A 27,819-nucleotide genomic window follows, 5' to 3' on the forward strand; every position below is an offset into this window, starting at 1 on the left:
AGCAATGGCAACAGCTCATGAATGGCTTAAAAAATTAATTACAATTGAGAAATAACCAAAGCCAAGGCAGGTCTATGTGGTTGACCAATTATCACCAAATAACCTTTGGGAACAGTATTCAGTTGAGCCTGAGGTCTATAAACAGGTTATATGACTTTGTCATATTCTATAGTTATATTTGTTATGTCTCTAACAGAACTGAATAGAAAAAAATTGCATCAAAATTGCTCAAACCACTAGAAACTTCAATTTTTTTTTATTCATTCACGGGATGTGGGCTTGGCTGGCTGCCCTTGAGAAGGTGGCGATGAGCTGCCTTCTTGATCCGCTGCAGTCCACGTGGTGTAGTTACCCCCAAAGTGCTGAAAGGAAGAGAGTTCCAGGATTTTGACCCAGCGACAGTGAAGGAATGGCCATATATTTCCAAGTCAGAATGGTGAGTGACTTGGTGAGCTTCTTCCAGGTGGTGCTGTTCCCATCTATCTGCTGCCCCTGTCCTTCTAGGTTGTAGTGGTCGAGGGCTTACATAAGAACTAGGAGCAGGAGTAGGCAATTGAGCCCCTTGAGCCTGCCGCGCCATTCAATACAATCTTGGTTGATCTCATTTTGGCCTCAACTCCAATTTCCCGCCCTCTCCCCATAACCTTTCAACCTGTTACTAATTAAAAATTTGTCTATCTCGTCCTTAAATTTATTCAGTGTCCTGACATCCACTGCACTCTGAGGCAGTGAATTCCACAGATTCACAACCCTTTGAGAAAAGTAATTTCTCCTCATCCCTGATTTAAATCTACCACCCCTTAGCCTAAAACTATGTCCTCTCTTTCTAGAATGCCCCAGAAGGGGAAACATCTGCTCCGTCCACTTTGTCTATCTCCTTTAGCATCATATATACCTCAATTAGATCTCCTCTCATCCTTCTAAACTCTAGCGAGTATAGGCCTAAACTGCTCAATCTCTCCTCATAAGACAAGCCCCACATCTCTGGAATCAACCTAGTAAACCTCCTCTGAACTGCCTCCAAAGCAACTACATCCTTCCTCAAGTAAGGGGACTAAAACTGTGCACAGTACTCCAGATGCGGTCTCACCAATGCATTGTACATTTGCAACAACACTTCCCTATTTTTATACTCTATTCCTTTAGCAATAAATGCCAAAATTCCATTTGCCTTCCTTATTATCTGCTGTACCTGTATACTAACTTTCAGCGATTCATGCACGAGGACACCCAGATCCCTCTGCACTGAAGCATTCTGAAGTTTCTCTCCACTTAAATAATAAGTTGCCTTTTTATTCTTCCGACCAAGATAGACAACCTCACACTTATCCACGTTAAACTCCATCTGCCAGATTTTGGCCCATTCACCTAACCTGTCCATATCCATTTGTAAATTTCTTATTTCTTCATTGCAATTTACTTTGCCACCTCTTTTGGTGTCATCTGCAAATTTAGCTATAGTAGCTTCCATCCCTGAATCCAAGTCATTAATATAGATTGTAAATAGTTGGGGCCCAAGGACCGAACCCTGTGGCACCCCACTAGTTACAGCTTGCCATCCAGTAAAATACCTATTTATCCCGACTCTCTGTTTTCAGTTAGTTAGCCAATCCTCTATCCAAGCTAATATATTACCCCTAACTCCAAGTGATCTTATCTTGTGTATTAATCTTTTTGTGTGGCACCTTATCAAGGCCTTCTGGAAGTCCAGATATACCACATCTACAGGATCCCCATTATCCACTTTGCATGTCACATCTTCAAAGAACTCTAGCAAATTAGTCAAACACAATTAGCACTTCATAAAAACATGCTGACTCTGATGGATTGCATTTTGACTTTCCAAATACCCCATTACTACTTCCTTAATAATGGATTCCAAAAATTTCCCAACGACAGACGTTAAACTAACTGGCCTATATTTTCCTACTTTCTGCCTTCCCCCCTTTTTGAATAAGAGCATTATATTAGCATTTTTCCAATTCACTGGAACCTTTCCAGAATCCAGGGAATTTTGGAATATTATAGCCAATGCATCCACTATCGCTACTGCCACTTCCTGCAAGACCCTGGGATGTAGGCCATCAGGTCCTGGGGACTTGTCACCCTTTAATCCCAATAGTTTGTTCAGTACTTTTTCTGTAGTGATGGTGATTGTTTTAAGTTCCTCCTTCTCTATACCTTCTGCACTACCTGTTACTTTTGGGGTGGTACTAGTGTCCTCCTCCGTGAAAACTGAGGCAAAATATTGATTAAGTGTCTCTGCCGTTTCAGCGTTCCCCACTGTTAACTCCACAGTCCCATCCTCCAAGGGGCCAACATTCACTTTAGCTAGTTTCTTTCCTTTTATATACTTGTAGAAGCTTTTGCTATCAGTTTATACATTTTGCACTAGTTTTCTTTCATAATTTACCTTTGCTCTTTTTATTATTTTTTTAGTAACCCGTTGTTGATCTTTAAAAGTTTCCCAATCTTCGAGCCTGCCACTGACCTTTGCAATTTGGTATGCCTTAGTTTTTGCCTCTATGTTATCTTTAACTTCCTTGCTTTGCCATGGATGCTTTATCTCCCTTTTACCATCTTTCTTCCTCTTTGGAATATATTTTATTTGGGAGGAATTGAATATCTCCTTAAATATCTGCCACTGTTCATCAACTGTCCTACCTTATAGTCTTCCTGCCCAGTCCACTAGCGCCAAATCTGCCCTCATGCCAATGTAGTTACCTTTGTTTAACTCCAGAACTAGTGTGGGATTCAAGTTTCTCGCTCTTAAACTGAACTTGAAATTCTAGCATGCAATGATCACTCTTCCCTAGAGGATCCTTTACTGTGAGATCATTAACTAATCCCATCTCATTACACTAAACCAAATCCAGAATAGCTTCCTCCCTGGGCAGTTCCACAATATATTGCTCCAAGAAACAATCTCTAATACAGTCTATGAACTGTCCCTCGAGACTACCCTTGCTAATTTTATTAGTCCAGTCTATATGCATATTAAAATCACCCATGATTATTGCCATGCCTTTCTTACATGTTCCCAGTATTTCCTGTGCCCTATAGCTGAACTACGGTTTGGGAACATATAGATTACTCCCACCAGGGCCTTCTTTCCCTTGCTATTTTTTATTTCTACCCGGACAGACTCTACACCTATAGTGCCTATATCATTCCTCGCTATACCACTGATCTCTTCCTTTACTAACAAAGCTACACCACCTCATTTTCCTTCCTGCCCATCCTTCCAAAACACTGAGTACCCTTGGATATTCAACTCCCAAACCTGTTCTCCCTGTAACCACGTCTCAGTAATCGCCACCAAATCAAACCTATTTATCTCTATTTGCGCTGTTAATTCATTAGTTTTATTCTGAATGCTATGTGCATTCAGATACAAAGCCTTTAAGTTTGCCCTATTGTCAATTTTCCCTACTCTTATATGTTTCTTTGGTGCAATATGGCGTTCATAAACTCTGTCCCTTCCTTTCACTTTTTGGTAACAATCAGCCTCGCCACTCAACTGCACTCTTACCCTCTCCTTAAACTTTAATTTTTTATATTTCCATGCAACTGAATCTTCCCTGCCACTATTTAGTTTGGAAGGTGCTGTTGAAGGAACCTTGGTAAATTCCTGCAGTACATCTTGTAGATGGTACACGCTGCTGCTACTGTGTGTCAGTGGTGGAGGGAGTGAATGTTTGTGGATGTGGTGTCAATTAAGCGGGCTGCTTTATCCTGGATGGTGTCAAGCTTCTTGAGCGTTGTGGGAGCTGCATTCATCCAGGCAAGTGGGGAGTATTGCATCACACTCCTGACTTGTACCTTGTAGATGATGGACAGGCTTTGGGGAGTCAGGAGGTGGGTTACTCGTCACACAATTCCTAGCCTCTGACTTGCTCTTGTAGCCACAGTACTTATATGGCAAGTCCAGTTCAGTTTCTGGTCAATGGTAACCCCCAGAATGTTGATATTGGGGGATTCAGTGATGGTAATGCCATTGAACATCAAGAGGCGATGGTTAGATTACCTCTTGTTGGACATGGTCATTGCCTGACAATTGTGTGGTAAAAATATTACTTGCCACTTGTCAGCCCAAGCTTGGATGTTGTCCAGGTCTTGCTGCATTTGGACATGGCCTGCTTCAGTGCCTGAGGAGGCACAAATGGTGCTGAACATTGTGCAATCATCAGCAAACATCCCCACTTCTGACCTTATGATGGGAGGAAGGTCATTGATGAAGCAGCTGAAGATGGTTAGGCCGAGTACACTACCCTGAGGAAATCCTGCGGTGATGTCGTGGAACTGAGATGACTGACCCCAACAACCACAACCATCTTCCTTTGTGCTAGGTATGACTCCAGCCACTGCAGAGTTTTCCCCGATTCCCACTGACTCCAGTTTTGCTGGGTCTCCTTGATGCCACACTCTGTCAAATGTGGCCTTGATGTCAAGGGCAGTCACTCTCACCTCACCGCAGGAGTTCAGCTCTCTTGCCCATATCTGAACCAAGGCTGTAATGAGGTCAGGAGCTCAGTGGCCTTGGCGGAACCCAAACTGAGCATTAACGAGCAGGTTATTGCTAAGCAAGTGCCGCTTGATAGCACTATTGATGACCCTTTCCATTACTTTACTGATGATCGAGAATAGACTGATGGGGTGGTAATTGGCCAGCTTGGATTTGTCCTGCTTTTTGTGTACAGGACATACCTGGGCAATTTTCCACATAACCAGGTAGATGCCAATGTTGTAGCTGTACTGGAACAGCTTGGCTATGGGCGCAGCAAGTTCTGGAGCATAAGTCTTCAGTACTATTGCCAGAATATTGGCCAAGGCCCATAGCCTTTGCAGTATCCAGTGCCTTCAGCTGTTTTTTGATATCATATGGAGTGAATCGAATTGGCATCTATGATGCTGGGGACCTCCAGAGGAGGCCGAGATGGATCATCCACTCGGCACTTCTGGCTGAAGATTGCAGGACCTGCTTCAGTCTTATTTTTTGCGCTGATGTGCTGGGCTCCTCCATCATTGAGGATGGGGATATTTGTGGAGCCTCCTTTTTCAGTGAGTTGTTTAATTGTGCACCACCATTCATGACTGGATGTGGCAGGACTGCAGAGCTTAGAACTGACCCTTTGGTTGTGGGATCACTTAGCACTGTCTACCACTGGCTTATTATGCTGTTTGGCATGCAAGTAATCCTGTGTTGTAGCTTCACTAGGGTGACCCTCATTTTAAGGTATGCCTGGTGCTGCTCCTGGCATGCCCTCCTGCACTCTTCATTGAACCAGGGTTCATCCCCTAGCTTGATGGTAATGGTAGAGTTTGGGGGGGGGGGGGGGCTAGAGTTGGGGATATGCCGGGCCATGAGGTTACAGATTGTGCTCAAGTTCAATTCTGCTGCTGCTGATGGCCCACAGCAGCTCATGGATGCCCAGTGTTGAGTTGCTAGATCTTCTCGAAATTTATCCCATTTGGAAGTGCCACACAACACGATGGAGGGTATCCTCAATGGCTGTGCTGTGGTCACTCCTACCGATACTGTTATTGATCTGCGGCAGGCTGAGGACGAGGTATAGTATGTTTTTCCCTCAGCCGAGGAAGGGTGGTAATCAGCAGGAGGTTTCCTTGCCCATGTCCGGAGTCGATGTTGAGGACTCCCTCCTGACTACATACCACAGTGCTGCCACCTCAGCTGAGCCTATCCTGCTGGTGAGACAGGACATACCCAGGTGATGGTGTGTCTGGGATATTATCTGTAAGGTATGATTCTGTGAGGATGACCATGTCAGGCTGTTGCTCCCAATTTTGGCACTAACCCCAGAAGACTTTGCAGGGCTGAAACTGCCGTTGTCGATGCCGGGTAACTTTGTCGCAGTTTGTTACAACTCCTGGCTTGCTAGGCCATTTGAAAGGGCGTGTAACAGTCATCCACAGATTTCCTTCCCTGAAGGACATTACAACAATCTACAATCTTCTAATTCCAGATTTTTATTCGATTCAAATTCCACCATTTGCCGTGGCGGGATTCAAACCCAGGTCCCCAGAGCATTACCCTGGGTCTCTGGATTATTAATCCAGCGACAACACCAGTACACCATTGCCTCCGTCCCAAATACTTCATTTAGCAAAAAATCCAGAATTAACGCTGCTGTAGTTCACATCTCAAAAAACATCCCAAAATTTACGAAAGCACATAATGTTATGTAGTATTAATTAACTTTGTCCTGAGATTACAAGTGGCACAGTGAGTGAACTGATCAACTGCAAACTATGAATTTACAACAGATTTCAACAGAATTGTGTGCTTGTAATATTTGTTAATAGCTGCAGCTATTATAATATGTATGTAAGGTTCTAAATACATAAGAGGAAATGTTGGCGTTCTACTTGGAGTTATAAATGGAGGCAACATTCCTCCTGAGGACTGCATATATAGCATTTTTCTTCAACTCAAAATATTAATCTTTCACAGGTAAAACATTTTACTAATTAAATACATTGAAAAAGTTAAATAAAAACAGAAAGCGCTGGAAAAACTCAGCAGGTCTGGCAGCATCCATAGAGACAGAAAGTAAACGAGTCATATTCGACCCGAAACATTAACTATTTCTCTCTCCACAGATGCTGCCTGACCTGCTGAGCTTTCCCAGCAATATGTTTTTAGTTCAGGTTTCCAGCATCCTCGGCATTTTGCTTTTATTTTAACAATATAAATGTTTGTTCATTGCACTAAAGTCTAAGTAAAATCATTACTATTAAAATACTATTTCAGAGATTCTCCTGCAGTGGCTTCTCTTTCTACCCCTGCACAATTACTTCTGGAGAACACCAATGATCTATCCTTGGCCCCCTCTTATTTCTGATCTTCACGCTGCCCCTTAGCACATCACCTGAAAAAAAGCTTCATTTTCCACATGTACACTGATGACACCAAGGTCCATCTCATCTGTGCCCCCCTGAACCTGCCTTTATGTTATAATATTGCTCATCTGACATGCAGCCCTGGATGTGCCAATAAAACACTGAGAAAACTGAATTACTTGCCTTTATAACGCACATTTAATGCAGTAAAACTTGCCAAAGCACTTCACAGCATGTAATGAAACAAGTTTGCATCAAACCAAAAGAGGAAACATGAGAATAGGTGGCCAAAAGCTAAGTCATGGAGTTAGGCTTTTAAAGAGAACCTCAAAGGAGAGGGAGGCGGCGATGCAGAATGGTTTAGGAAGTTGGGGTTGGGGGGGGCGGGGGGGGGGGGCAGCAGGTTGGAATTCCAGAGCTTAGGGCCTAGGTGTCATCATTGTCCAGCAGTCCCAGTAACAAAACCTATTCCCCAGCTATTGAATCCATTCCACTCCCGTACCACTGTCTCCAACGAACCAGATTGTTTCTCACCTCCAGACTTGACCAATTCAATGCTATCCTGGCCAACCCCGCATCTTCCACTCTAAAGATCATAGAAAACTTGGTTCCCCTATCCAGCTCCACACCAACCCATTCGCCCATCACCCCCAGCCTCCCACGCCCATGCTTGCTGACCTATATTGGGTCCTTGTCCACCAATGCCTCGATTTTAAAATTATCTTTGTGTTTAAATCCCTTCACAGCTTCGCCCCCATCCATAACTCTGTAACCTCCTGCAACTCTACAACAATCTGAAACCTCTGCGTTCCTCCAAATCTGGCCTATTATGCATTTTCCCCCACGTTGTTTCTTGCCACTTGCAGCCAGGCACCTGAATTTCTTCCATAAACTTCTCTGCCTCTCTTTATTTTATAAAGCTCTTTAAAGCCTACTTCCATGACAAAGCTTTTAATCACCTCTCCTATTAGCTCCATTTTTGGCTTGGTGTCAACTTGTCTGTTTAGGCTGCTGTGAAGCCCCTTGGTTTGCTTTCCTATGTTAAAGGCAGTACATACATGCAAGTTGTTGTTACCAAAAAGGTTGCAAGTGTTTCCCTGGAAAATCATTCAATATTACTTCAAGACAACCTGCTTCAGAAAACATAATTCGACATAACATAAAATAAAAAATAAAATATACTTTGTGCCAAGTGGCATGGCATGATTCATTGTAGTGATTTCCTACATATTGTCAACACCCCAGCCCACTGGTGTCCCAGAAAAACAGGACGGTGGGGGAAGAGAAATGATTATTCAAGAAACCAACTGTTGGGTCAAGTGGAGAAACAGCAGGCTGTTGCTTATGGTGAGCATAAGAACAGTCTTGACAGAGGTTGACGAACAGATCTCCAGTCCATCTCATTAGCGAGCGAGGGAGCAGGGCATGCAAGGGGAACTGATAATCACGCAAGAAAACAAACAGGTTTCAAAGAGAGAGAGAGACAGTAAATTTAAGTGACATTTGAAAGATCTTATGCTTTATTTATCTTCTTGCACAAATTCTTGTATAAATTGAGAATGGCATTACAATAGTCATGCTTTAGATATAGCAACAGCTCAGTTTTAATTTTCATTGTACTCCCTCCACTTAATAATTTTAACAATAGAACATTAACTTCCAACTGCAGTAAAACTACTTGCCCTGATATCAGGTTTACTTAAGTTCCATTATCATGTTAATTAAAAAGCTGATGCTTACCTCTCAAGCTCTGCTATTTTCTTATCTCTCTCATTTTTCTCAGTCTCTACTTCCTTCAAGATCTCTAAGAGTCTGTCAACTTCAGCCTGGGATTTACCAGACTCCTCTTTGTAGTATGCCACATCCTTCTCAAGTTGTCTCATTTTCTCACCCAGCTCTGGGTTCAAATGAGCATCCTCTTCAGCATCATGAGCCTTTGTATGGAAAAGTAAAGAAAAATGAAAGTGACACCATAAAAATAAATACATTTTAATTTCTGAAATGATGCTATAGCACAACACTTCAAAATTCATTGAAAACACACACGCACACACACAAACTCTATGAATTTCATAACAAGCCTACCACACATGCTTTAAAGTCGAGCACAGTTTTACCAAGAAAAGAATTCAAATACATTATTTTGGATGGAGACTGGATTACTATGAATGACAGTGCAGGAACATTTGCAGCCAAGGTTTTTTGGTATTTTAGACTTCAAGCAAGCACACACAAAATAACAAAACCAAAAAAAAGCACTGCAGTATTTGGCCTACCCTATGTTCCTCATAATTCCTAATTGGTATCTTGAAAATAAAACCAAGCACATAAGACAAACAAGGATGAAAACAGAAAGCAAACTAAAACAAATTGCAACTTACAGGATGAGAAAAGTATAGCATTATTCTTCTGAGGATGCTAAATTTCTTTGTGGTGATGTTTTGTATTATTAAATTGTATTAGATGCTAAAATGACCAAAAGGGTAAGTGCATGATCCAATCAAATATTGTTAGTTACTTTAAACATTTTTATGTGTTGGATAGAAACTGCTGGGCTTTGTTAACACATTCCTAAACATGAGGATAATTTAGGAGCACTGTTACTAATTATGTGCATTTTTTTCAGTAAACTTGATTCTGTTGTAAATTTTACGGCCAAACTAAGCAACATTCTGTTGTGTATTATCATTCAGAGCTATCTAAACATGTGCCATTAAAACCAGTGGTTTATTACCTCTTATTTATTAGGTATGTAGTAACTGATTGAGAGAGAGGAGACGAGAACAAATTCATCATTCATTACCAATTTAAATACAACTGAAATAAATCCAGAAAAGAAAATGCAAAGTAGATTTTGTGGCACTACAGACACGCCAGCAATAAAACATCTTAATGTCTGGGTTCAGCATTGAAGTGTTCTTCATTTATTGTCCTTTATTTATATTAGAATGGCAGGATGAAGAAAAGCAGATTGACCAGCTTTCCAAAAGGTAATGAACACAATGAAACGAGTTACTGTTAACAGTATTAATTCCATGATCTGAGTCTCAAGAGAGCATAGTTAACATATACTAGTTCATTCAGATGCCAGCAGTACATGGATTCAGTTTAAGAATTAATTGACTTAAGCTAATTCTTCAATTACTGTCTAATCTCAAAAGTTGTTGTATGTTTATGAGAAAGCACATGCCCAGACATAAGAGATCACAATTTGAATTTACAAGAACCTAAAAAGTGATATTTGTGTAGCATTCACAAATTTGCACATGAAGTTCACAAAAACAGCAAGAAAAGTAAATACAAATCGTTAAAGCTGATGAACAAAATTAGCTACTTAAAATATTAAGGTTCTGAATAATTTTGTGAAAATAAATCAGTCAAATGCAGAAAAACAGGAGTTTAAGTAATTGAAAAACAAAGAAACTGAAACATGCAAACTTGAACTAATTTAATTTGATTATAAAAAGTTAACCCTCTAAGTGCTCCCAATTCTGCAATGAATTCCTATGTCTTACAACAGTCTAGGCACAGAACAAAAGGTGTCTGTGTTCCTCATTATGGTTCTTCATGACAATCAAGGATTTCATTAACAAGAATTTTGAATGTAAACCTTTACTATAAAATTTGCCAGTGTTACCAATTTGCCAATTATCACATCCTAACAAGTTGAAAATATTAGGGCATGCCAAAATAGAACTAAATTTGGTCTGTGCATAAACTGTCAGTCTGCCAAGGCTTTGTAGACTTAAAGGCAGTACTGCAAGAAACAATACCATGGTTTCACTATGCCAGATTCTAAATAGTTAGCATTTAAGCATCTACAACCAAAACCTTGAAGTCTACATAGCTTACTTATTCCAGTATGACAGAAAATTGCAATCGTTTGAAATGTTTGCAGAGCTGCACTTTGGTATAAGCACAATATTAGGTCAATGGGTCCTCATGCTTTCAAATGTTACAGAGGGCATTTTAGAACCACTTACTGGTATGTACATCTGATTGAACAACTGCTCAGCTTGCTACATTGCAAAGTTGGGAAGGAATGAAGCACAGACAGGAAGAAGGAAAGATTCAGGAAAACAGCATTAGCTCAACAAATCCAATGAATTTACACAGAAAATGTCTCTTAAAAGTAGAAATTTAAGTTTCCAAACATTCCACAGTGAAAGTGAGAGGCACTAAGGAAACATAAATGTTGGTTTTGGCTCATAAAAAGAATAGCTAGAGTAAGAATTTTTAGCTTAGTGTTACTTTACTCTTTTCTCCTCCCAGAGCTAAATATTCCATGAAATAAAGCAAGCTTCCAACCACTGATGATACATTTAAGCGTTCTGCTCAAGTGATGAATCACTAAAAGCACTATTGGTTTATAAAGGTTATAATTAATCAGAAGGCTTCAAAGTTGGTTGTGGAGATAAGCTTGATTAAATCAGGTTATTAAATTTGAAGTATATTATTTTTAATGCAAAGGTAATTTATTTAACAGATTTCAAAGGAAGTGCAATCTTGGCAGGACAACAATAGATGTTGATTGTTCTCAACCCGATTAACTTTGGAATTCATCATCAACATGCTACTTCTTTAAAGTGTCCGTTTACTTCTACAATAAGTTTGCATTCATTCAATTCTGATACTTAAATTTTACATTTTAAAACTCTCTAAAAGTCAAAAGGGCAGCTCTTCTAATAGAAAGGCCCATTTTGTCAGGTCAACTCCATAAAACAATGGGATTATATCATGTAAAGTGTTTCAAAACAAATTGCACATTACAAAAAAAAACATACAATTTTTAATAAACAACATCACGATTTCTTGCTGAAATCAAATTAATTTGGTGAAAATTCAGTGGCACATTTGGTCAGAGAAGAAAATGCCAGGATTGTAACAAACAGGACTGCAGATTTTATGGTAAAATATGACAGTTTGATTGACTACACAATTAAAAGCAAGTTTATGTTATTGTTCTAATAAAATTTGTGTTACATTTACATGGTAACTGTATTTGTGCCAGCATTGTCTGGATGTAGGATATAACTTGTTCACAAAATGAGTCATCATTTGAGATTTTAATGAAATACATTTCATTGTTATTTTCAGTCTAAAGGAGTATATTAAACAGTTCGTCCTCATTATCATAGCACTGCTTCTAGCTATGCACCAGTGCAACTGTGAACTATTTGGCTATACCACCATTCACTCCACTGTGCGGAATAGGAAATGGATACATGTTCAATGCAAACACTGTCAAGCACATGCATGGGACTGTGATTTATGTTGTATTGCCATTCTATTGCTTTCTGATTCAGAGTTGCCTTTTCTATTAATTTTACAAACATTCAGCCAGTATGCATGACACTGAAAGAGAATTTTCTACAAGATAAAGTGAACTCAACTGTAGGATGCACTTTTACAAAGGTCATTGCAGTATTGGTACTACCATGGTACACTTAGAGGATTGGCATAAGGAAGGTCTGTGACATAATAGCAGCCCCAGGGATGTACTGCAAAAGATAGGCAGAGGCGGTGGGGGGGGAATAGGTGGTAAGGTTTGGATACTAAGTAACTTTCCTTCCATAACTTAAAAAACAATTGAATGTAATTACTTTAAGCAATAAACTGCGTTTGGGTATGACATAAATGTTGTTAAAATGTAAATTATTAAAACATTTTATAGCTTTAACTGTGTCAACAAAATGATGTAAAAGTAACCATATTGTGTACAGTATAAAAAGCAGTACACACCAGGTTCAGCCTCCAAAAATTTCAAAGTTTGAATGCTCATACTAATTGTTTGTTTGTAATATTTGCTTTTTTTTTTTTTAAAAACAAATGTTCTAGTTTCCGAATTCATTTAAGAGTTTTAAGAGTGATAATGGGAACATTCGAGCTTTGTTGCATTAATAAAATCTGATTCTTCTGAAAATGTGGGTACGGCAGAACTTCTGGAATTAATGCTATACAATTATGGAATGCTGTGCAGGAAGAACTTCAAATTTCAGTTTTTTTAACAAAAGGGTGCAAAACTATTTTAATGACAGTCTGACTAATGATTACATAAATTGCTCAGACATTTTCTAACATTCTCCACCTTTTTTCTTGGGGTGGGGTGGGGGCAGTGATTGGAAATGGAGAAAAATGAATGCTATGTGATGACAGCTCTATGAAAAGTATTTTTAAAAATTAAGCAGACCCTATTGGCTCCACATGATTTTTTTTTCAAGAAAAGGTTACATGTAATAACAAATTGCTACAAAAACCACTTGATAAGTGAAAAGGATTTTCTGAAATCTAATGTATCCAGCACTAAGGAAGTAAGCACCAAATTATTTAAAGAAGTTTCTCATCCGTGTTAATGTATTTTTGTATTTTATTTTATTCATGTGTTTTGATATTCTTATTGCAGACTTTCTTATTGGACAAGTTCAAACGTTTTTAAATTAATATAGATACATTATAAAAATCAATTGGCCATTTGAATAGGGATTTTCTTTAAAAATGCTCATAACTGAGCTGAAAACCAACAATAATAAAACATCAAACAGCAGACATTTGGATTCTGTCTACATGACTTTCAGCCAAAATAAACTAAGTTACATCACAAAAGGAGCCAGCAAAAATCACAGGGCCAATGGAATGCTTATCATCACATTATTTTACATTTCTAAGATAAGTATCACTTCACTGAAAATCAGCACAGTGATTCATATGCTCTAGGTGAATGGTATTCAGCTTTCTAAAGGTTCTTCCAGAGCAGATTGAAAATAGTTTGCTTGTATTTGTTATTTGTCTTCATTTGGTAATGAGCATTTGCCAAGTGTTTACGTGAAAATTCACATGTTTCAGTTGTTGCTTTACAAACTCTCTTTGTACTTTGCCTGTTTTGATAACAATCAGTTTGGATTCCAGAAAGTAAGAAATTGCGAAGTATTGTGGATCTTTGCAATGTTTACTTTAAATAAAATTGTATGGTCTGAAAGTTCCTCTTTTAATGAGCAATGAGAGAATGCATGGTTCTCTCTGCAACTAATGCCTTGCCAAAGAAATTGCAGGAATGTGCAATTTCAGAACGTGCTATTTCTGGGAATGCAATTTTTGCTAATTACAGTGGTAAAAACTGCATTTTACAATTTTTCAACAAGAGTCTCACCCCAACATGTTAAAGATCCAATTTACCTCTTGTAAATCCACAAAATCATGTTACAGAGGGGAAATTCATTCTTTCAACGGGGAAAAGGTATTTTCATGCTGGGATTCAGTTAGACATTTTGGAGATCAGAACTAAACAAAAGTTAGGTTTTATTGCTCTCTCCTATGCTAAGACGCTATCCTCCCTATACTGAGTGACACAACTCCTGAAGAGACCGTCCACTGTTCTGCAGAGACTAGACAAGAGGCGGCAATTTTTAGTAGTGTAAAAGATACTTCTATACGCTATGACATAGCAAAAAACAGAATGAAAGCTATTTAAGGCATTTGGGTATCAGCTAATGACCAAACAGAGTTCAGCTTCACAAAATCACTTCTTTATGTGCATAAGTGCTGCTCCACAAAAGGAACAATAATATCCTCACACTGAGGAATCTGGTTAGATCAGGGGTTGGAGAAGAAAAACACATATAATATGAAACCATGACTGTAAAGAACCCTATTATCAATTGCTTTCTGGAAAATGACTCGTCTAACCAGTTGCGAGTGACCTCTCTCTCCTGAAATTCTAAGAGCTACATCAACAAGCAAGCTTGAGGTGCATCTTGGATAATTTAACATATTTGTAGCATCCACAGTAAAAACATCAAATACATTATTTTAAAACAAATTGCATTAGAAAAAATCTAATCTGAGTTTTATTCAAACCTCACGCACATCTGAATTTCAAGGGTTTCTTTCCGTTTAAGCTATTCTGAATATTCATCAATGTCTATAGCAATCCTTCTTTTATTAAAAATTTATTGGATAATTTCCAAAATTATAGTTGAAACCTTGCAATAAAACCACATTCATTAGCTTTAGTTCCAGGTTACAAAAATGTGTAATTGCATCCAATAAATTTATATTTCTAGAAGGTAATTTGCACGGTAGCAGGTCTATCTCCAGATGGATTTCAGAAATCCTATCTCTTGAATAATCAGTAATTCAGGACTCGTAATATAACTATGTATGCATCATGTGGAGGTCACATGAGAATTTGAGTTTTTGCTTGCTAAAGTACAATTATCAAGCTAACTGGAAATTTGTTGCACATTAACTTACCAAAACTATTTTTCTACTTCCAATAATTTTTGACATTCTTAATAAATATGTTCAAAAACAAAAGACAAAGCAACAATCCTATATAATTAATCATGAAAGGGCAAACAACTCAAATCTCTTGAATTATTTGTTGAAAAATCATGGAAAAAGCCTCCTTCCCACCAGGAAAAGGAGCGTGAGAAACCTGAGGAAGAGTTCCTCTGAGCAAAACAGTGAGAAAGTTACAAGAAATCCAGAGTGAAAGAAAGGTACTTTACATAGAAAAGTAGAAATTCCATTTATACCAGGGTCAAGGAGAAGTATAGGTGAATATGCAGAGAGTTACAGTGTCATTTCCTTAAATGCAAAGGCAATCTAAATATTTGGTTAATGCAATATAATTTGGGGGAGAGGAAATTCATGGTCTTTAAGAAATGTGACCCACACTGATTCAATGTCAAGGTCTTAATTTTTTTGATTATATCCTAGTAGGAAGTCTTCAGTGATCCAAGATTAAGTCATGAAAAAATTTCGGATTAGCACCAGTCCGTACAAGTATTAACCAAGAGAACGTTTTTTCCCCCAATTTGACACTTACCTTCTTTAATTGTGCTTCCAACTTACTACATTCTTCTTTTTTTTGCTCTATGGCTATTTCTAGAGATTTTAATTTGGAATCTTTCTTTAAACCTGTTGAAGCCAATGAGGATGCATGTTCCTTCAAGTCAATCAAACTAGACTGAGAGAAAACAAATAATTATTATTGAAAGTAATGTCCCGTTGATTACGATTGATTTTTACAAAAATATTTTCTCAAGTGTATTATTTAATAGTATTCAATTCTGCATATATATTTAAAGCATTTTCCTTTTAAATCAGTAGTAATAAATTGTTTTATACAGAACTCTATAGGATAGGTTAGCATTCCCAGTGGCAAAACTGCATTTGAAGGGAGTGACAATGAGAGAAGGCTATAACATTGCAGCCCTGATTCTCTGAATTTCACTGCCTTTGAGTGTAGCTTCCAACTGAGTGGAGTAAAATTGTTGAACCTTGCAAAGTATTAGGGAAACTCTAATCAGCTGAAGTGGATTGCAATAAAACTACGCTAGGCTGTTAAAATTTATCAATATTTAGCTCACTAAAATGTAGCTTCAACACAACAGAAATTCATCCAGCAGTGCTAGATTTAAAGATTTTCTTTAAAAACAAGGTTTTACCCCATGCCCAGATTTTGCAGTGACAAAGTGACGGTGCTCACTGCTGACCTCAAAGAAAACTGCCCACAAAGATTTAGCAAGCTTAATGGCATGGATTTCACCAATCCCGATGTTAATTTCATTCTGGCATCAGTTATCGGGAATCTCTGGCATCCAGCAACAATGGTGCCATCAAGCAGATTAAACAGCCAATCTCAGTGAAGGGCTACCACAAACAGCAAACCAGGAAGTCTTATCATTCACTTTTTATAATCTTACAGAAAGTGAAATAAAGATTGGGATATGCTAATGGGATTAAGATAGAAGCTGAAATATCAGAAACTTTTTTTAAAAAAAAGTTATGTAAGATTTAGGATAGAATTGAAATATTTGACATTCCATAAATACAGAACTAGTTTCTTAGAGCCATCAGTAATTATGAGTTATTGCACTGTTAAAAACCTAGTTACACCTCATCAACAAGACTTTTTCAAGAATTTTTACAGTTAGGCTAATAGCATTAAAAGTAAAAGTTCACATCAAATTAGTGATTTCTAATTTATTTCCATCTGCAGGAGCTTCAACAGCACTTGGCAGAACCAAGAAATCATTGACAGCAACTTCTTGATTTCTACTTTTAATTATGCATGTGGGGGCACCAGAAATCAGTGGCAATTTCACAGAGTAATGATGGTGAAAACTGAGTTTCATTATAACCATGAAATCTCGGCCATTGTAGAAGGGCTACTGTGACAACTCTTGAAATTCAAAATATAATCTCAGGTTACTAACTAACCTCTTTTTCTGCTAGCTCAGCTTGCAAATTGTTAATCTTCTCTTTAAGGTCCTTATTTTCTTTTTTATATGACTCAACCTCTTCCAGTCTTTCACGATCATCTCTTTCACGTTGTTCCTTGAGACGTTCTATAATTCTTTCCTATAAGTGCCAAAAGTGAACCAGGCAATTAAAGGCAAAGTCATTTCAAATTTTCAATCACAACATGTGTATGAAAGATATATGGTTTTTATCCACTATAAGTTTATCAATATTAGTATTTATGAATGCTATAACAAGCTATACATTGGAACCTATCCAGTTCAGAAATCTATTGAAATACTAGCTGTCCGAAAAAAACTTTCAGCAAACCATCAATGTCATTGGCATCATTTTGGTGCAGTACTTTGGGAACAGAAACATGGAAGATACAATATTTGGATAAGCAAATCAAGTTTTATTACTGCTTTATAACATTTTATCATGGTTTTATGTTTCAGGTAAATATATCTATGGCCAGGATTTTATGGTCCCAACGCAGCATGTCTCCCCCTGGTGGATGCGGTGAGCCATTTAAATCTCCATTCACTTCGGCAAGACCGTAATATCCTGCTGGGTGGGCGGGGCTGTAAAATCGTGGCCCATGGCACTTCTGGTTCCACACATGTGGTTAGGCAATCCTATGTCATTCCATACTTCAAAAAATTCCGAAGTCCAGAAATGACTTGTTCCCAAGGATTCCAGACTGGAGAGCTTACAATGTAATAGGCATTTGATACATCTTTAAATCTGGTATTATAAATAATTTCAGAGTGCAAAAGTTTCTAGAATTTATAACCCTGTAGTAACTACTTCATAAAACATTGTTTTGAATGGTGTACGCATTTATATGCTGCTATCAAGTCATAAAACTTGAATAACGAACTATTATTTTGCATTGGAGAGATTGAATTTTCAGTTAGCATACTTTCAGAAAATATTTGTCTAGTTTGCTAAAAGTGCTTGAAAAATATTTCTGGTTAGATATAATACAAACACCTTTGATATCCAGATTATTTTAGTCATAGGAAAAATTGCATCCTTTCAAAGTGACCGTATCTCTTGCAACAGTCAAATCAAAGATTGGAGCCAATAACTGCCAAATTACAACAATGTAGTACTAACAGCTTTTAGCAAAACACCTCATTGAGAAACAACTGAATCTCATCATTATAAACTTGTGGGGACCCGGGAAATATCAATTCTAATCATGGATTCATGTAATTGAGGTTTGAAATCCTCTCTTGACTGTAATGGAGCCTTAAGCAGAACCATGGGGGAGAGGGGGGAGGGGAACAAAGAATGCAGTAACAGAGTTTATTATAATAAGGTTCTACGATAGGCCACAGCTTCTATAACTCAACCACAAAAATTTTTGTTGTTTAAAAAAATGTAATCAAGCAGTTGGTTTTGAGCCTCTAGGGACTTTGAATGTTTAAAGAGGCAGCACAGATGGGGAATGATCTCTGAGGCAAGCTTGCTTCTTGGCAAGCTCCGTTACTCCCTGAACTTTCGCCAGGACTGGTCAACTTAGGTCTGCCTATGCCAGACTTGCTATAGCAAGGCACTTGGCTAAAGGGGAAATAAACTTCGCAAGTGATTGGGTGTTAAGTGTCCTTCATTTCTGACAATGCTACCATCAACTGAGTTCTCAAGGAATGCCACTCACTCCCCACTAATTCAGCCAGGGCATCCAAAAATGCTCGAGGCATGCATGTATCGAAGGAAACTGTAAAATTTCATCTATTCCGGCTGCAGATTCAAGTGGAAGCAAGAAGCTCTTTCTGCTCCAAAGTGAATTGAGATGTCTACATAGTACTCTTTCAATAACATGATTTGCGGATACATTTGGCAATTAGAGGTGCTCCCTTTGCAATCTGAACTGAACAGGCGGGATTTTACAGCCCCATTGTGCAAGGGCGGGGCCGTAAAATGCGGTGAGCCATTGAAAAGTCCATTGACTTTGGCAGGTCTGGAAAATCCTGACGGCGGGAGGGGCTGTAAAATTCTGTCCAACATCTTTGATTCCTTGTCTGCAGGAGCGGCTCTGGAAAAGTTAGTTCAGGCCAGGTCCTCTAATCTTAAACTGTTACTGTGTCAAAATTGAAATAAATAACTAACCAATTACTTCCCAAAATATGAGGTATACGCAATAAGCTATTGCAATATTCTATGAGCGGAATCCTGTTGATTGGTAATTCTTGAAAATGCTGCTAGTAAAAGCACAGCAAGATTCTCAATCCACCCTTGACCTAGCAAGTCGTAATACAATAAACAAGCACCATCCTTATAATCTAGAGTCAAGGGCAGAACTGAGGATCTTGTGCAGGTTCCATCTTTGTTCTTATTGCACAACTAGCTTCTTGATACCAAAACGTCTGAGACCAGCTTAGTCTTGTGGAGTAACAGGAGTGACCAGGTGAATTGATAAGACATATTCCTCAGGTACTACATCAAGGTATCCTGTTGCAGTTTATGCAATTGTGATGATATTAACTGGTTGAAAATTGCTTACATTCTATGCTGCAACACAAGTGCCGGGAAACTCAGTATTGACAGCCTATAAATTGGCTTTTCAAAGTAACTATTTTGCATTCTGAATCTGAGCTGATTTACTGTTATTAGCAACTAACATATCAGGGAAGCCAGTAATCTCACTGCTATTCTTTATATGAAAGAAAATCATAAAGCCAATCATATGTTGAAAAGAACTAATTGATCCAGATGGAGGAGGATAGGTAACAGTGCCAGAAGTCAGATAGGATCAGTTGAACAAGTGCTTAAATACAATAAGTTGGATGAGAAAAAACAGTTGGTTTACATTGTGCGAGTTCAAAACTTTTGACATCCTAAATTTGGTGTCTCAGTTCTGTTGATTGCAGAATCTCACTTCTTTGTTGTATTTTTTAATGCTTTTTGAATTGTAGTCTCAATTTTTTTTTACATAAAAATTACTTATCATTGGCAACCTATTTATTTTAATCACGTTGATTAAAAAACATAGGCTAGTGATTGTTCTGAATTTGAAGGGTGTGTAGAAAGTGTCGTTTATAGCGTACAATTACTGGATGGGTCACATTGGTCCAAAAGCAAAAAGACAAATACCTGGAACTCTACAAGTAGTGCTGAAACAAACAGCAGCTGAGAATATACCAGTTGCCACTGTTATTTATTTATTTTATTTTACTATTGGTGTGACACAACAATGCCATCAGTAAAGATACTACACTAACACCTTTGCTCAGTTTTTAACAGATGTTTATAAAATAAACATGTACTCAGTATGAATACTGCTCAAGGTACTATCAAATGCAATAGCTACTTCACTTAGAAAAGAGGTTGGAACCTGAATTTGAGAAGATGTAAAGATCTCCTTTATGAATTAAGATCACATTTAACAATTTTCTTTGCAATATGCTTTTTCAGAACAAAAACAAAAATACTTGGAAAAACTCAGCAGGTCAGATGCTGAGTTTTTCCAGGTATTTTTGTTTTTGTTTTGGATTTCCAGCATCCACAGTTTTTTGCTTTTATTTTTGCCTTTTCTGATTATGAGTGTTGCAAGCTAAACAAAAATAAAACATTAATGCAACTTGCATTTTATGAACTTTTGATCTGTGGTCTCTATATTGCACAAATAACTGCATATTAAGTCAACATTAAATGTAGCAAGCTCCATTACAGTCAAGAGAGGAAAGTAATTTATGTTCTAAACAAGTCTGTGTTTCCTCAATTATAAGCGAAATAAAAGCATCCTAGAATTTAAAAGAAGCCTAGTTCATTCGCTTTTCATGATCATAAGACATCTTTAACTAACCAACAGCAGAAAAAGCGTGGCCTTTACACCTTTCAATGGTCTCTGGCTTACACCCAAGCAACGCTTGTCTTTGGCAGGACCATATTGATTGAAATGGGGTGTTTTGGTGGGGGTGGGGGGGTGGAATAACAAAATATACTTAAGCTGAAGATAAATAATTTTAGTATTTCATTGTACTGACTGAAATTTAAGCAAGTACAGTTCCTGGAAATTGCACTACTAAACGTATGCAAGATAAACTGCAAACATCCAAGGATGATAAGATGGTGCACTGTTAATATCATGGCTCTAATGGAAAGGCAATGATACAAATCACGCCAAATGGCAAATAACAGAATCAAATTATAATCAGTCATTTTAAATGCACAAATCAGAACACAGAAGCAACTAAATCTCACTCAGCCCTATACGAAAGTAAATAACCATAACATTCCACCAAACCAATTCTACAGCTATTAAGATAACAGAACGTGTAAAAAAAATAAATACATAAAGCAGAATCATACATCAACATGACTTTTTAAGGTGGCTAAATGTAACTTGGAACTTGGGCATTTGATTGCTTTACAAAATTATCAAATTCTCTTGAGTAACATATTAATGCCTTTATGATACTATTTATTTTCCTGGGATACTTTCAACTGTTACAAGTTATATTATGTAACACCGACAATCTTCCAATGTTATATTTTTACCTTTCTTCACCAAAATGTAAATTACAAAACACAATCATCCAAATGTTGAACATGGGAACACTTCTGGAAAAATGCATATGCCACGAGGATGAGGTTCAGGATATTAATTGAATTGGCTTTCCTCACAGTAAAATTACGTCATGACCAAGCACTTAAATATAAGGTAGATCAATTTATCGCATTATTCTCTGCCTTCTGAGTCCTGTTAAGCTGTCCTAATCTGGGCTAACTTTATTTGGGCTGAATAGATGGCTTAATAAAAGGCTTGCCTGTGGGACATTTGACTTTTCATTCTGATATGCTTCAGGCCATAAAACAAATAGCACACCTGTTCAGCTGCAAAGTGCTTTATGTTCATGATCAAGTAAGCATATTCTTAAATTGTCTGAATCTATTTCCAAAAATCTATCACTTAACATAAGGTGACACACATGTTATAGTCTTATGTTTTCATTCGCTAGTCAAAGCTTCCAATGTGTTCCAATTCAACAACCAAGTCTGTGTACACCAATCAGATTCTTCCAGTTTCCTAAATTTTCACTTGCGAGCTTCTGGCATTAATGATAATTGTAACTATAATAAGACCATAAGACGTAGGAGCAGAAGTAGGCCATTCGGCCCATCGAGTTTGCTCTGCCATTCAATGAGATCATGGCTGGTCTGATAATCCTCAACTCTACTTTCCTGCCTTTTCTCCATAGCCCTTGACCCCCTTACTGATTAAAAATCTGTCTATCTCTGCCTTGAATATGCTTAACAACCTAGCCTCTACAGCCTTCTGCGGTAAAGAATTCCGCAGATTGACTACCCTCAGAGAAGAAATTCCTCCTCGTCTGTCTTAAATGGGCAGCCCCTTACTCTGAGATTATGCCCTCTGGTCCTAGACTCTCCCACAAGGGGAAATAGCCTCTCAGCATCTACCCTGTCAAGCCCCTGAGAATCTTATATGTTTCAATAAGGTCACCTCTCATTCTTCTAAACACCAATGAGTACAGGTCCAACCTACTCAACCTCCATTATTTACAGGTTGCCATCCCAAAAACTCCCCCTTATCCCAACTCTCGATCGTCTATTAGTTAGTCAATCCTCTATCCATGCTAATATACTACCCTCAACACCATGGGCTCTTATCTTTAATAGTAGTTTTATGTGCAATTCCTTACCGAACGCCTTCTGGAAATCAAAATATATTACATCTACTCATTCCCCTGGATCTATCTTGCTTATTATCTCAAAGAATTCTAATAAATTTGTTAGGCATGATTTCCCCTTCATGAAGCCATGCTGACTCTGCTTGATTAGATTATGTATTTCTAAATGCTCTGCTATTACATCATTTATAATAGACTTTAACATTTTCCCAATGACAGATGTTAAACTAACTGGCCTATTGTTACCTGCTTTTTGTCTCCCTCCTTTTTTAAATAAGGGTGTTACACTGGTCGTTCTCCAATCCTCTGGGACTTTTCCAGAATCTAACGATTCTTGGAAGATTACTACCAGTGTACCCACTATCTCTGTAGCTATTTCCTTTAATATCTTAGGATGCAACCCATCAGTTCCAGGGGACTTATCGGCCTTTAGCTCCATTAATTTCCCTGGTACTTTTTCTCTACTGATAGTTATTGTATTTATTTCCTTCCGCCCCCACCTCCCCGCCTTTCCCTCTTGATCATTTAGCATTTTTGGAATGCTATTAGTATCTTCTACTGTGAAGACTGAAGCAATGTGTTTATTCAACTCCTCTGCCATTTCCTGGTTCCCCATTATTATTTCCCCAGCCTCATTCTCTAAGGGGCTTATGTTCACTTTGGCATCTCTCTTCCTTTTTATATATTTAAAGAAGCTCTTTTGATAGGGTATTTCTATTACTTGCTAGCTTACCTTCAAAGTTTATTTTCTCCCTCTATTATTTTTTGGTCACCTTTTGTTGGCTTTTAAAGCTTTCCCAATCCTTTGGTTTACCATTAATCTTTGCCACATTGTATGTTTTTCCTATCAATTTGATACTTTCCTTAACTTTCTTGGTTAACCATGGTTGTTTATCCCCTTCCTTGAATCCTTCTTCCTCACTGGGATATATCTTTGTTGTGAGTCAGGAACTATTTTCTTAAACGTCAGCCATTGTTTATCAACCGTCTTTTCTGCTAAACTCCTTTCCCAATCCACTCCAGCGAACTCTGTTCCATTGTAATTACCCTTATTTAAGTTTAGCATAGTTGTTTCCGACCCAAGTTTCTCACTCTCAAACTGAATGCCAAATTCTACCATATTATGGTTACTGTTTCCTAGGGGATCCTTTACTCTGAGATCATTTATTAAACCTGCCTCATTGCATATTGTCAGATCCAAAATAGCTTGATGCCTGGTTGGATTCACAACATATTGTTCTAAGAAACTGTCCTGAATACACTATGAATTCTTGCTCATGTCTACCTCTGCTAATTTGATTTTCTCAGTCTACATGATGGTTAAAGTCAGCCATGATTAATGTACTGCCTTTTTTCACACACCCTCATTATCTTCTGATTTATTCTCTGTCCTACAGTATAGCTACTGTCAGGGGACCTATAGACTACCCCCACCAGTGTCTTCTTTACCTTGTTATTTCTTAACTCCACCCATATGGATCCTACATCTTCCGATCAAAGATCATTTCTTGCTATCATACTTATTCCATCCCGTACTAACAAAGCTACCCTACCCCACCATCATTTCCTCTTGCATGTCCTTTCAAAAAGTCACTTACCTCTGAATATTTAGTTCCCAGCTTTGATCTCCTTGTAACCACATCTCCATAATGGCTATAAGATCATGCCCATTAACCTCTATTTTTGCCCTTAATTCATTTAGCTTGTTTTGAATACTACATGCATTTAAGTAAAGGGCCATTAATTTTGCCTTTTAACAATTTTTTTCCCCCTTTGACCCTATTTGTTGCTGTTTTTTATGTTTGTACACTCTGTCCCTTCCTGTCATGCTCTGGGTATCATTACCTAAATAGCTGCCCTGCAAGGTTGCCACATCCTTTTGCTTTCCAATAGCACATTTGGCAAAATAATTCTTCACTAGATCAACACTAGGAAATATAGTACTTTTCTGTTTACTGATTGTAGATAATTAACCATATGCTTTTCTTACATAGGAACACAGGAATGGGCCATTCTGCCCTTAAAACCTGTTCCACCATTCGATAAGATCATGGTTCTTTTGATTATGGTTTCAACTCCACCTTCCTGTCTGCCCCTTAATCCTTGACTCCCTTGTCTTTCAAAAATCTATCTAACTTAGCCTTGAAAGAATTCAAAGACCCAGCAGCTTCCATTGCTTTCTATGGAAGAGAAGTCCACAGACCAATGACCTGCTGAGAGAAAATCTTTTTCCTCATCTCCGTCTTAAATGGGTGACCTCTTATTTTTAAACTGTGTCCCCTAATTCTGGTCTCTCCCACAAGGGGAAACACCCACCTGGTATCCAACTTATCAAGTCCCCTCAGGATCTTATATAGTTCAAGGAGGTCACCTCTCATTCTTCTAAACACCAATGGATATAGGCCCAACCTGTTCAATCTTTCTTCATAAAATAAACCCTTCATCCCAGGAATGAGTTGAGTGAACCTTCTCTGAACTGCTTCTAATGCAATTATATCCTTATTCAAATAAGGAAGCCAAAACTTTACATAGTACTCCAGATTTGGTTTGACTAAGGCCCTGCAATAAAACTTTGCTACTTTTATATTCTGTTCCCCTTGGAATAAAGGCCAACATTCCAATTACCTTCCTAATCATTTGCTGTATCTGCATACTAACTTTTTATGATTCATGTACTAGGACACCCAGATCCCTCTGTACCACAGAGTTCTGCATGTTCTCTCCATTTAAATAATATACTGCTCTTCTATTCTTCCTGCTAAAGTGAACAAGTTCACATTTTCCCACATTTATACTCCATCTGTCAATTTTTTGTCCACTCACTTAACCTATCTATATGCCTAACTTACTTTCCTATCTATCTTGGTGTCATCGGGAAACTTAGCTGCCATACATTTAGTCCCTTCATCCAATCCTTGATATAAATTGTAAACAATGAGGCCCAACACTGATCCTTGTGGCACTCCAATTATTTCAACCTGCCAACCCAAAAAATATGTACTTATCCCTCTCTGCTTCATGTTAGCTAACCAATCCTTTATCCATGCTAATATGTTACCCCCTACACCATTGTGATGAAAACTAAGAACTGAAATAACTGAATAAAATCACGAATATCACCTCCTTCTCTAAAATCTGAACTTTTTACAAAACTGAGTCAAAGGTTGTGCAACGTCACCTGCCAACAATAAACGCCGCCCTGCTCATTCAAGAACAATTCTCCTTGTTATAGAATCTGCAAAATTTACCTGTTCACTGCTGCTCTCCATATCACAATAAATTACACAAACTTGCCCTTTGAAATATGTATATTTCATTTTATAAATGAGTATCGCCAAATTTAAGTTCACTAATTTAGAAAGCACAATCCCTTTGCCTCTCTTCAACTTTCCAGACTCCGACCTGCTGGAAACTAACCGTTCTAGGAACACTTCTGTTCAAACCACTCCAGCCCCTCCCCTTAGCTCTCACTATCGAGGATTGGTTTGCCAAGCTGCCAATCAAAGTGACAACCTTGAATAACTATCCCGGCTTGGTGTTATAGCCATGGCAACGTACAATGCCTGCTTTTATTCTTCTTGCAGTTTTATGAAGCACATTAGGAAGTTTTTCTATGTTAAAGGTGCTAATTAAATGCAAGTTGTTGCTGCTTTTAGCTAAGCTCCCTGGTGGTAACTCTGAAAGAAAACTAAACCAACTTTACAGCTGCAAAGCTCTCTGGAATGTGCTAATAACAATCTGTCCCTCCCCATTCCGCCCCTTGTCTCAAAACCAGTATGGATAACAGTTTCAATGGCTAAGCCGTTTCTTCTTGGGAAGCCATGAACATTCTGAGGCCACAGAATTGTAGTTTGGCTGCAGCTTGAGATTTTATTTTCGCAATCAAATCAGAAAAATACGCTGGAATTCTGGAAATTATTGCTTTGCCACCTGAATTTGACATCAGAAATATGTAAAAATATCAAAACGTTACATACACAACTAATGCTTTAGCAGATCATATATTAAACGTGTTTCAATTGGTAGAGGGGGAAAATGGGTTTCTGAAATATTCAAAAACAACTAACTAATTAAATTTTAAAAATAACATTCACAATGATTATTGATGTTTGGGATAATGTTCTCAACTGCTATTTTTCTCCAAAGCAACTAGCTCAATTTTAGGACAATCACACTTTTCAGAGAGTCAATAACTGTTCTTTATTAATAACTCAGATTACTTTTAAAAGATTACTTTTTTATATAATAAATGGCACAAGTCATTTAGATTGGCTCTCTAAAAATAAATTATAAAACCAAAACATTAAAATGAATATCTTACATAGTTAATTACATTGAAAACATTTCAGAACACCAGAGAATAGACTAATTTGAAATCTGGTTACGTATAGGACAGATGTCAAAAGTAATCTAAACAGCCTATGCTAAATGACTCTAATATTGTGTTATACTACATTCTACTCCATATTTCAGAGGCAGTAATCGCAACAGTATGCTCTTTTATCCATCTTATTTGCATTGGCAACATTTAACTTGCACATTAATCCAATCCCATTCATCATGGGAGCAGGAACTGAATTAAACCAATATGCAGTTTATTATAAGGCTCGTCGCAATGCTTATCAGCTATGTGAGTTTTACTTTGTAAAGTTCTTTGCTAAAGCTAACTTAAGCAAAGATAAAGCTAATTTATTCATATTTACAATCTAATACTTCCTCAGCAACATTTTTCCGCTTTCCCACAAAACTACGTTATAGGTTCAACAAGATAGCATTATACCCATGAGTGGAACCCGCATACATCCATCCACATTTGGCAAAACTTACAACAAATCTGACTCAAAAAACAGTATAGGAACTCAGTTCCCCTAAAAGAAACAAAATGATAATAACTCAAGAATTGGAGACAGACAGTCTTAATAGCTATTTGGGCAATTCAGGTCTATAATTTGGGATTCCCTAAATCCAGAAAGCCAAACAAAAAGCCAGTGACTTAGAAACATAATTTCTTCAATCTACCATCGTAAGATAGGTAACCTGTTCTGCAAATGAA

The 27,819-nt window shown here is 37.8% G+C and overlaps 1 protein-coding gene across 5 annotated transcripts in view; it reads right to left on the bottom strand.

Annotated features, from left to right (window-relative positions):
• LOC121280155 (ERC protein 2) overlaps nt 1–27,819 on the bottom strand; it is an 859,042-nt gene that overhangs the window by 401,218 nt on the left and 430,005 nt on the right. For all 5 annotated transcript variants that reach the window (XM_041191852.1, XM_041191854.1, XM_041191850.1 and 2 more), the window contains 3 exons: nt 17,086–17,226; nt 15,689–15,829; nt 8,602–8,795 (listed from right to left, as the gene is read on the bottom strand). In XM_041191852.1, the coding sequence (XP_041047786.1) occupies nt 8,602–8,795; nt 15,689–15,829; nt 17,086–17,226 (476 nt within the window). The remainder of the gene's footprint in view (nt 1–8,601; nt 8,796–15,688; nt 15,830–17,085; nt 17,227–27,819) is intronic.

This window comes from Carcharodon carcharias, chromosome 7, assembly GCF_017639515.1.
Source record: "Carcharodon carcharias isolate sCarCar2 chromosome 7, sCarCar2.pri, whole genome shotgun sequence".
NCBI classification, from domain to species: domain Eukaryota; kingdom Metazoa; phylum Chordata; class Chondrichthyes; order Lamniformes; family Lamnidae; genus Carcharodon; species Carcharodon carcharias.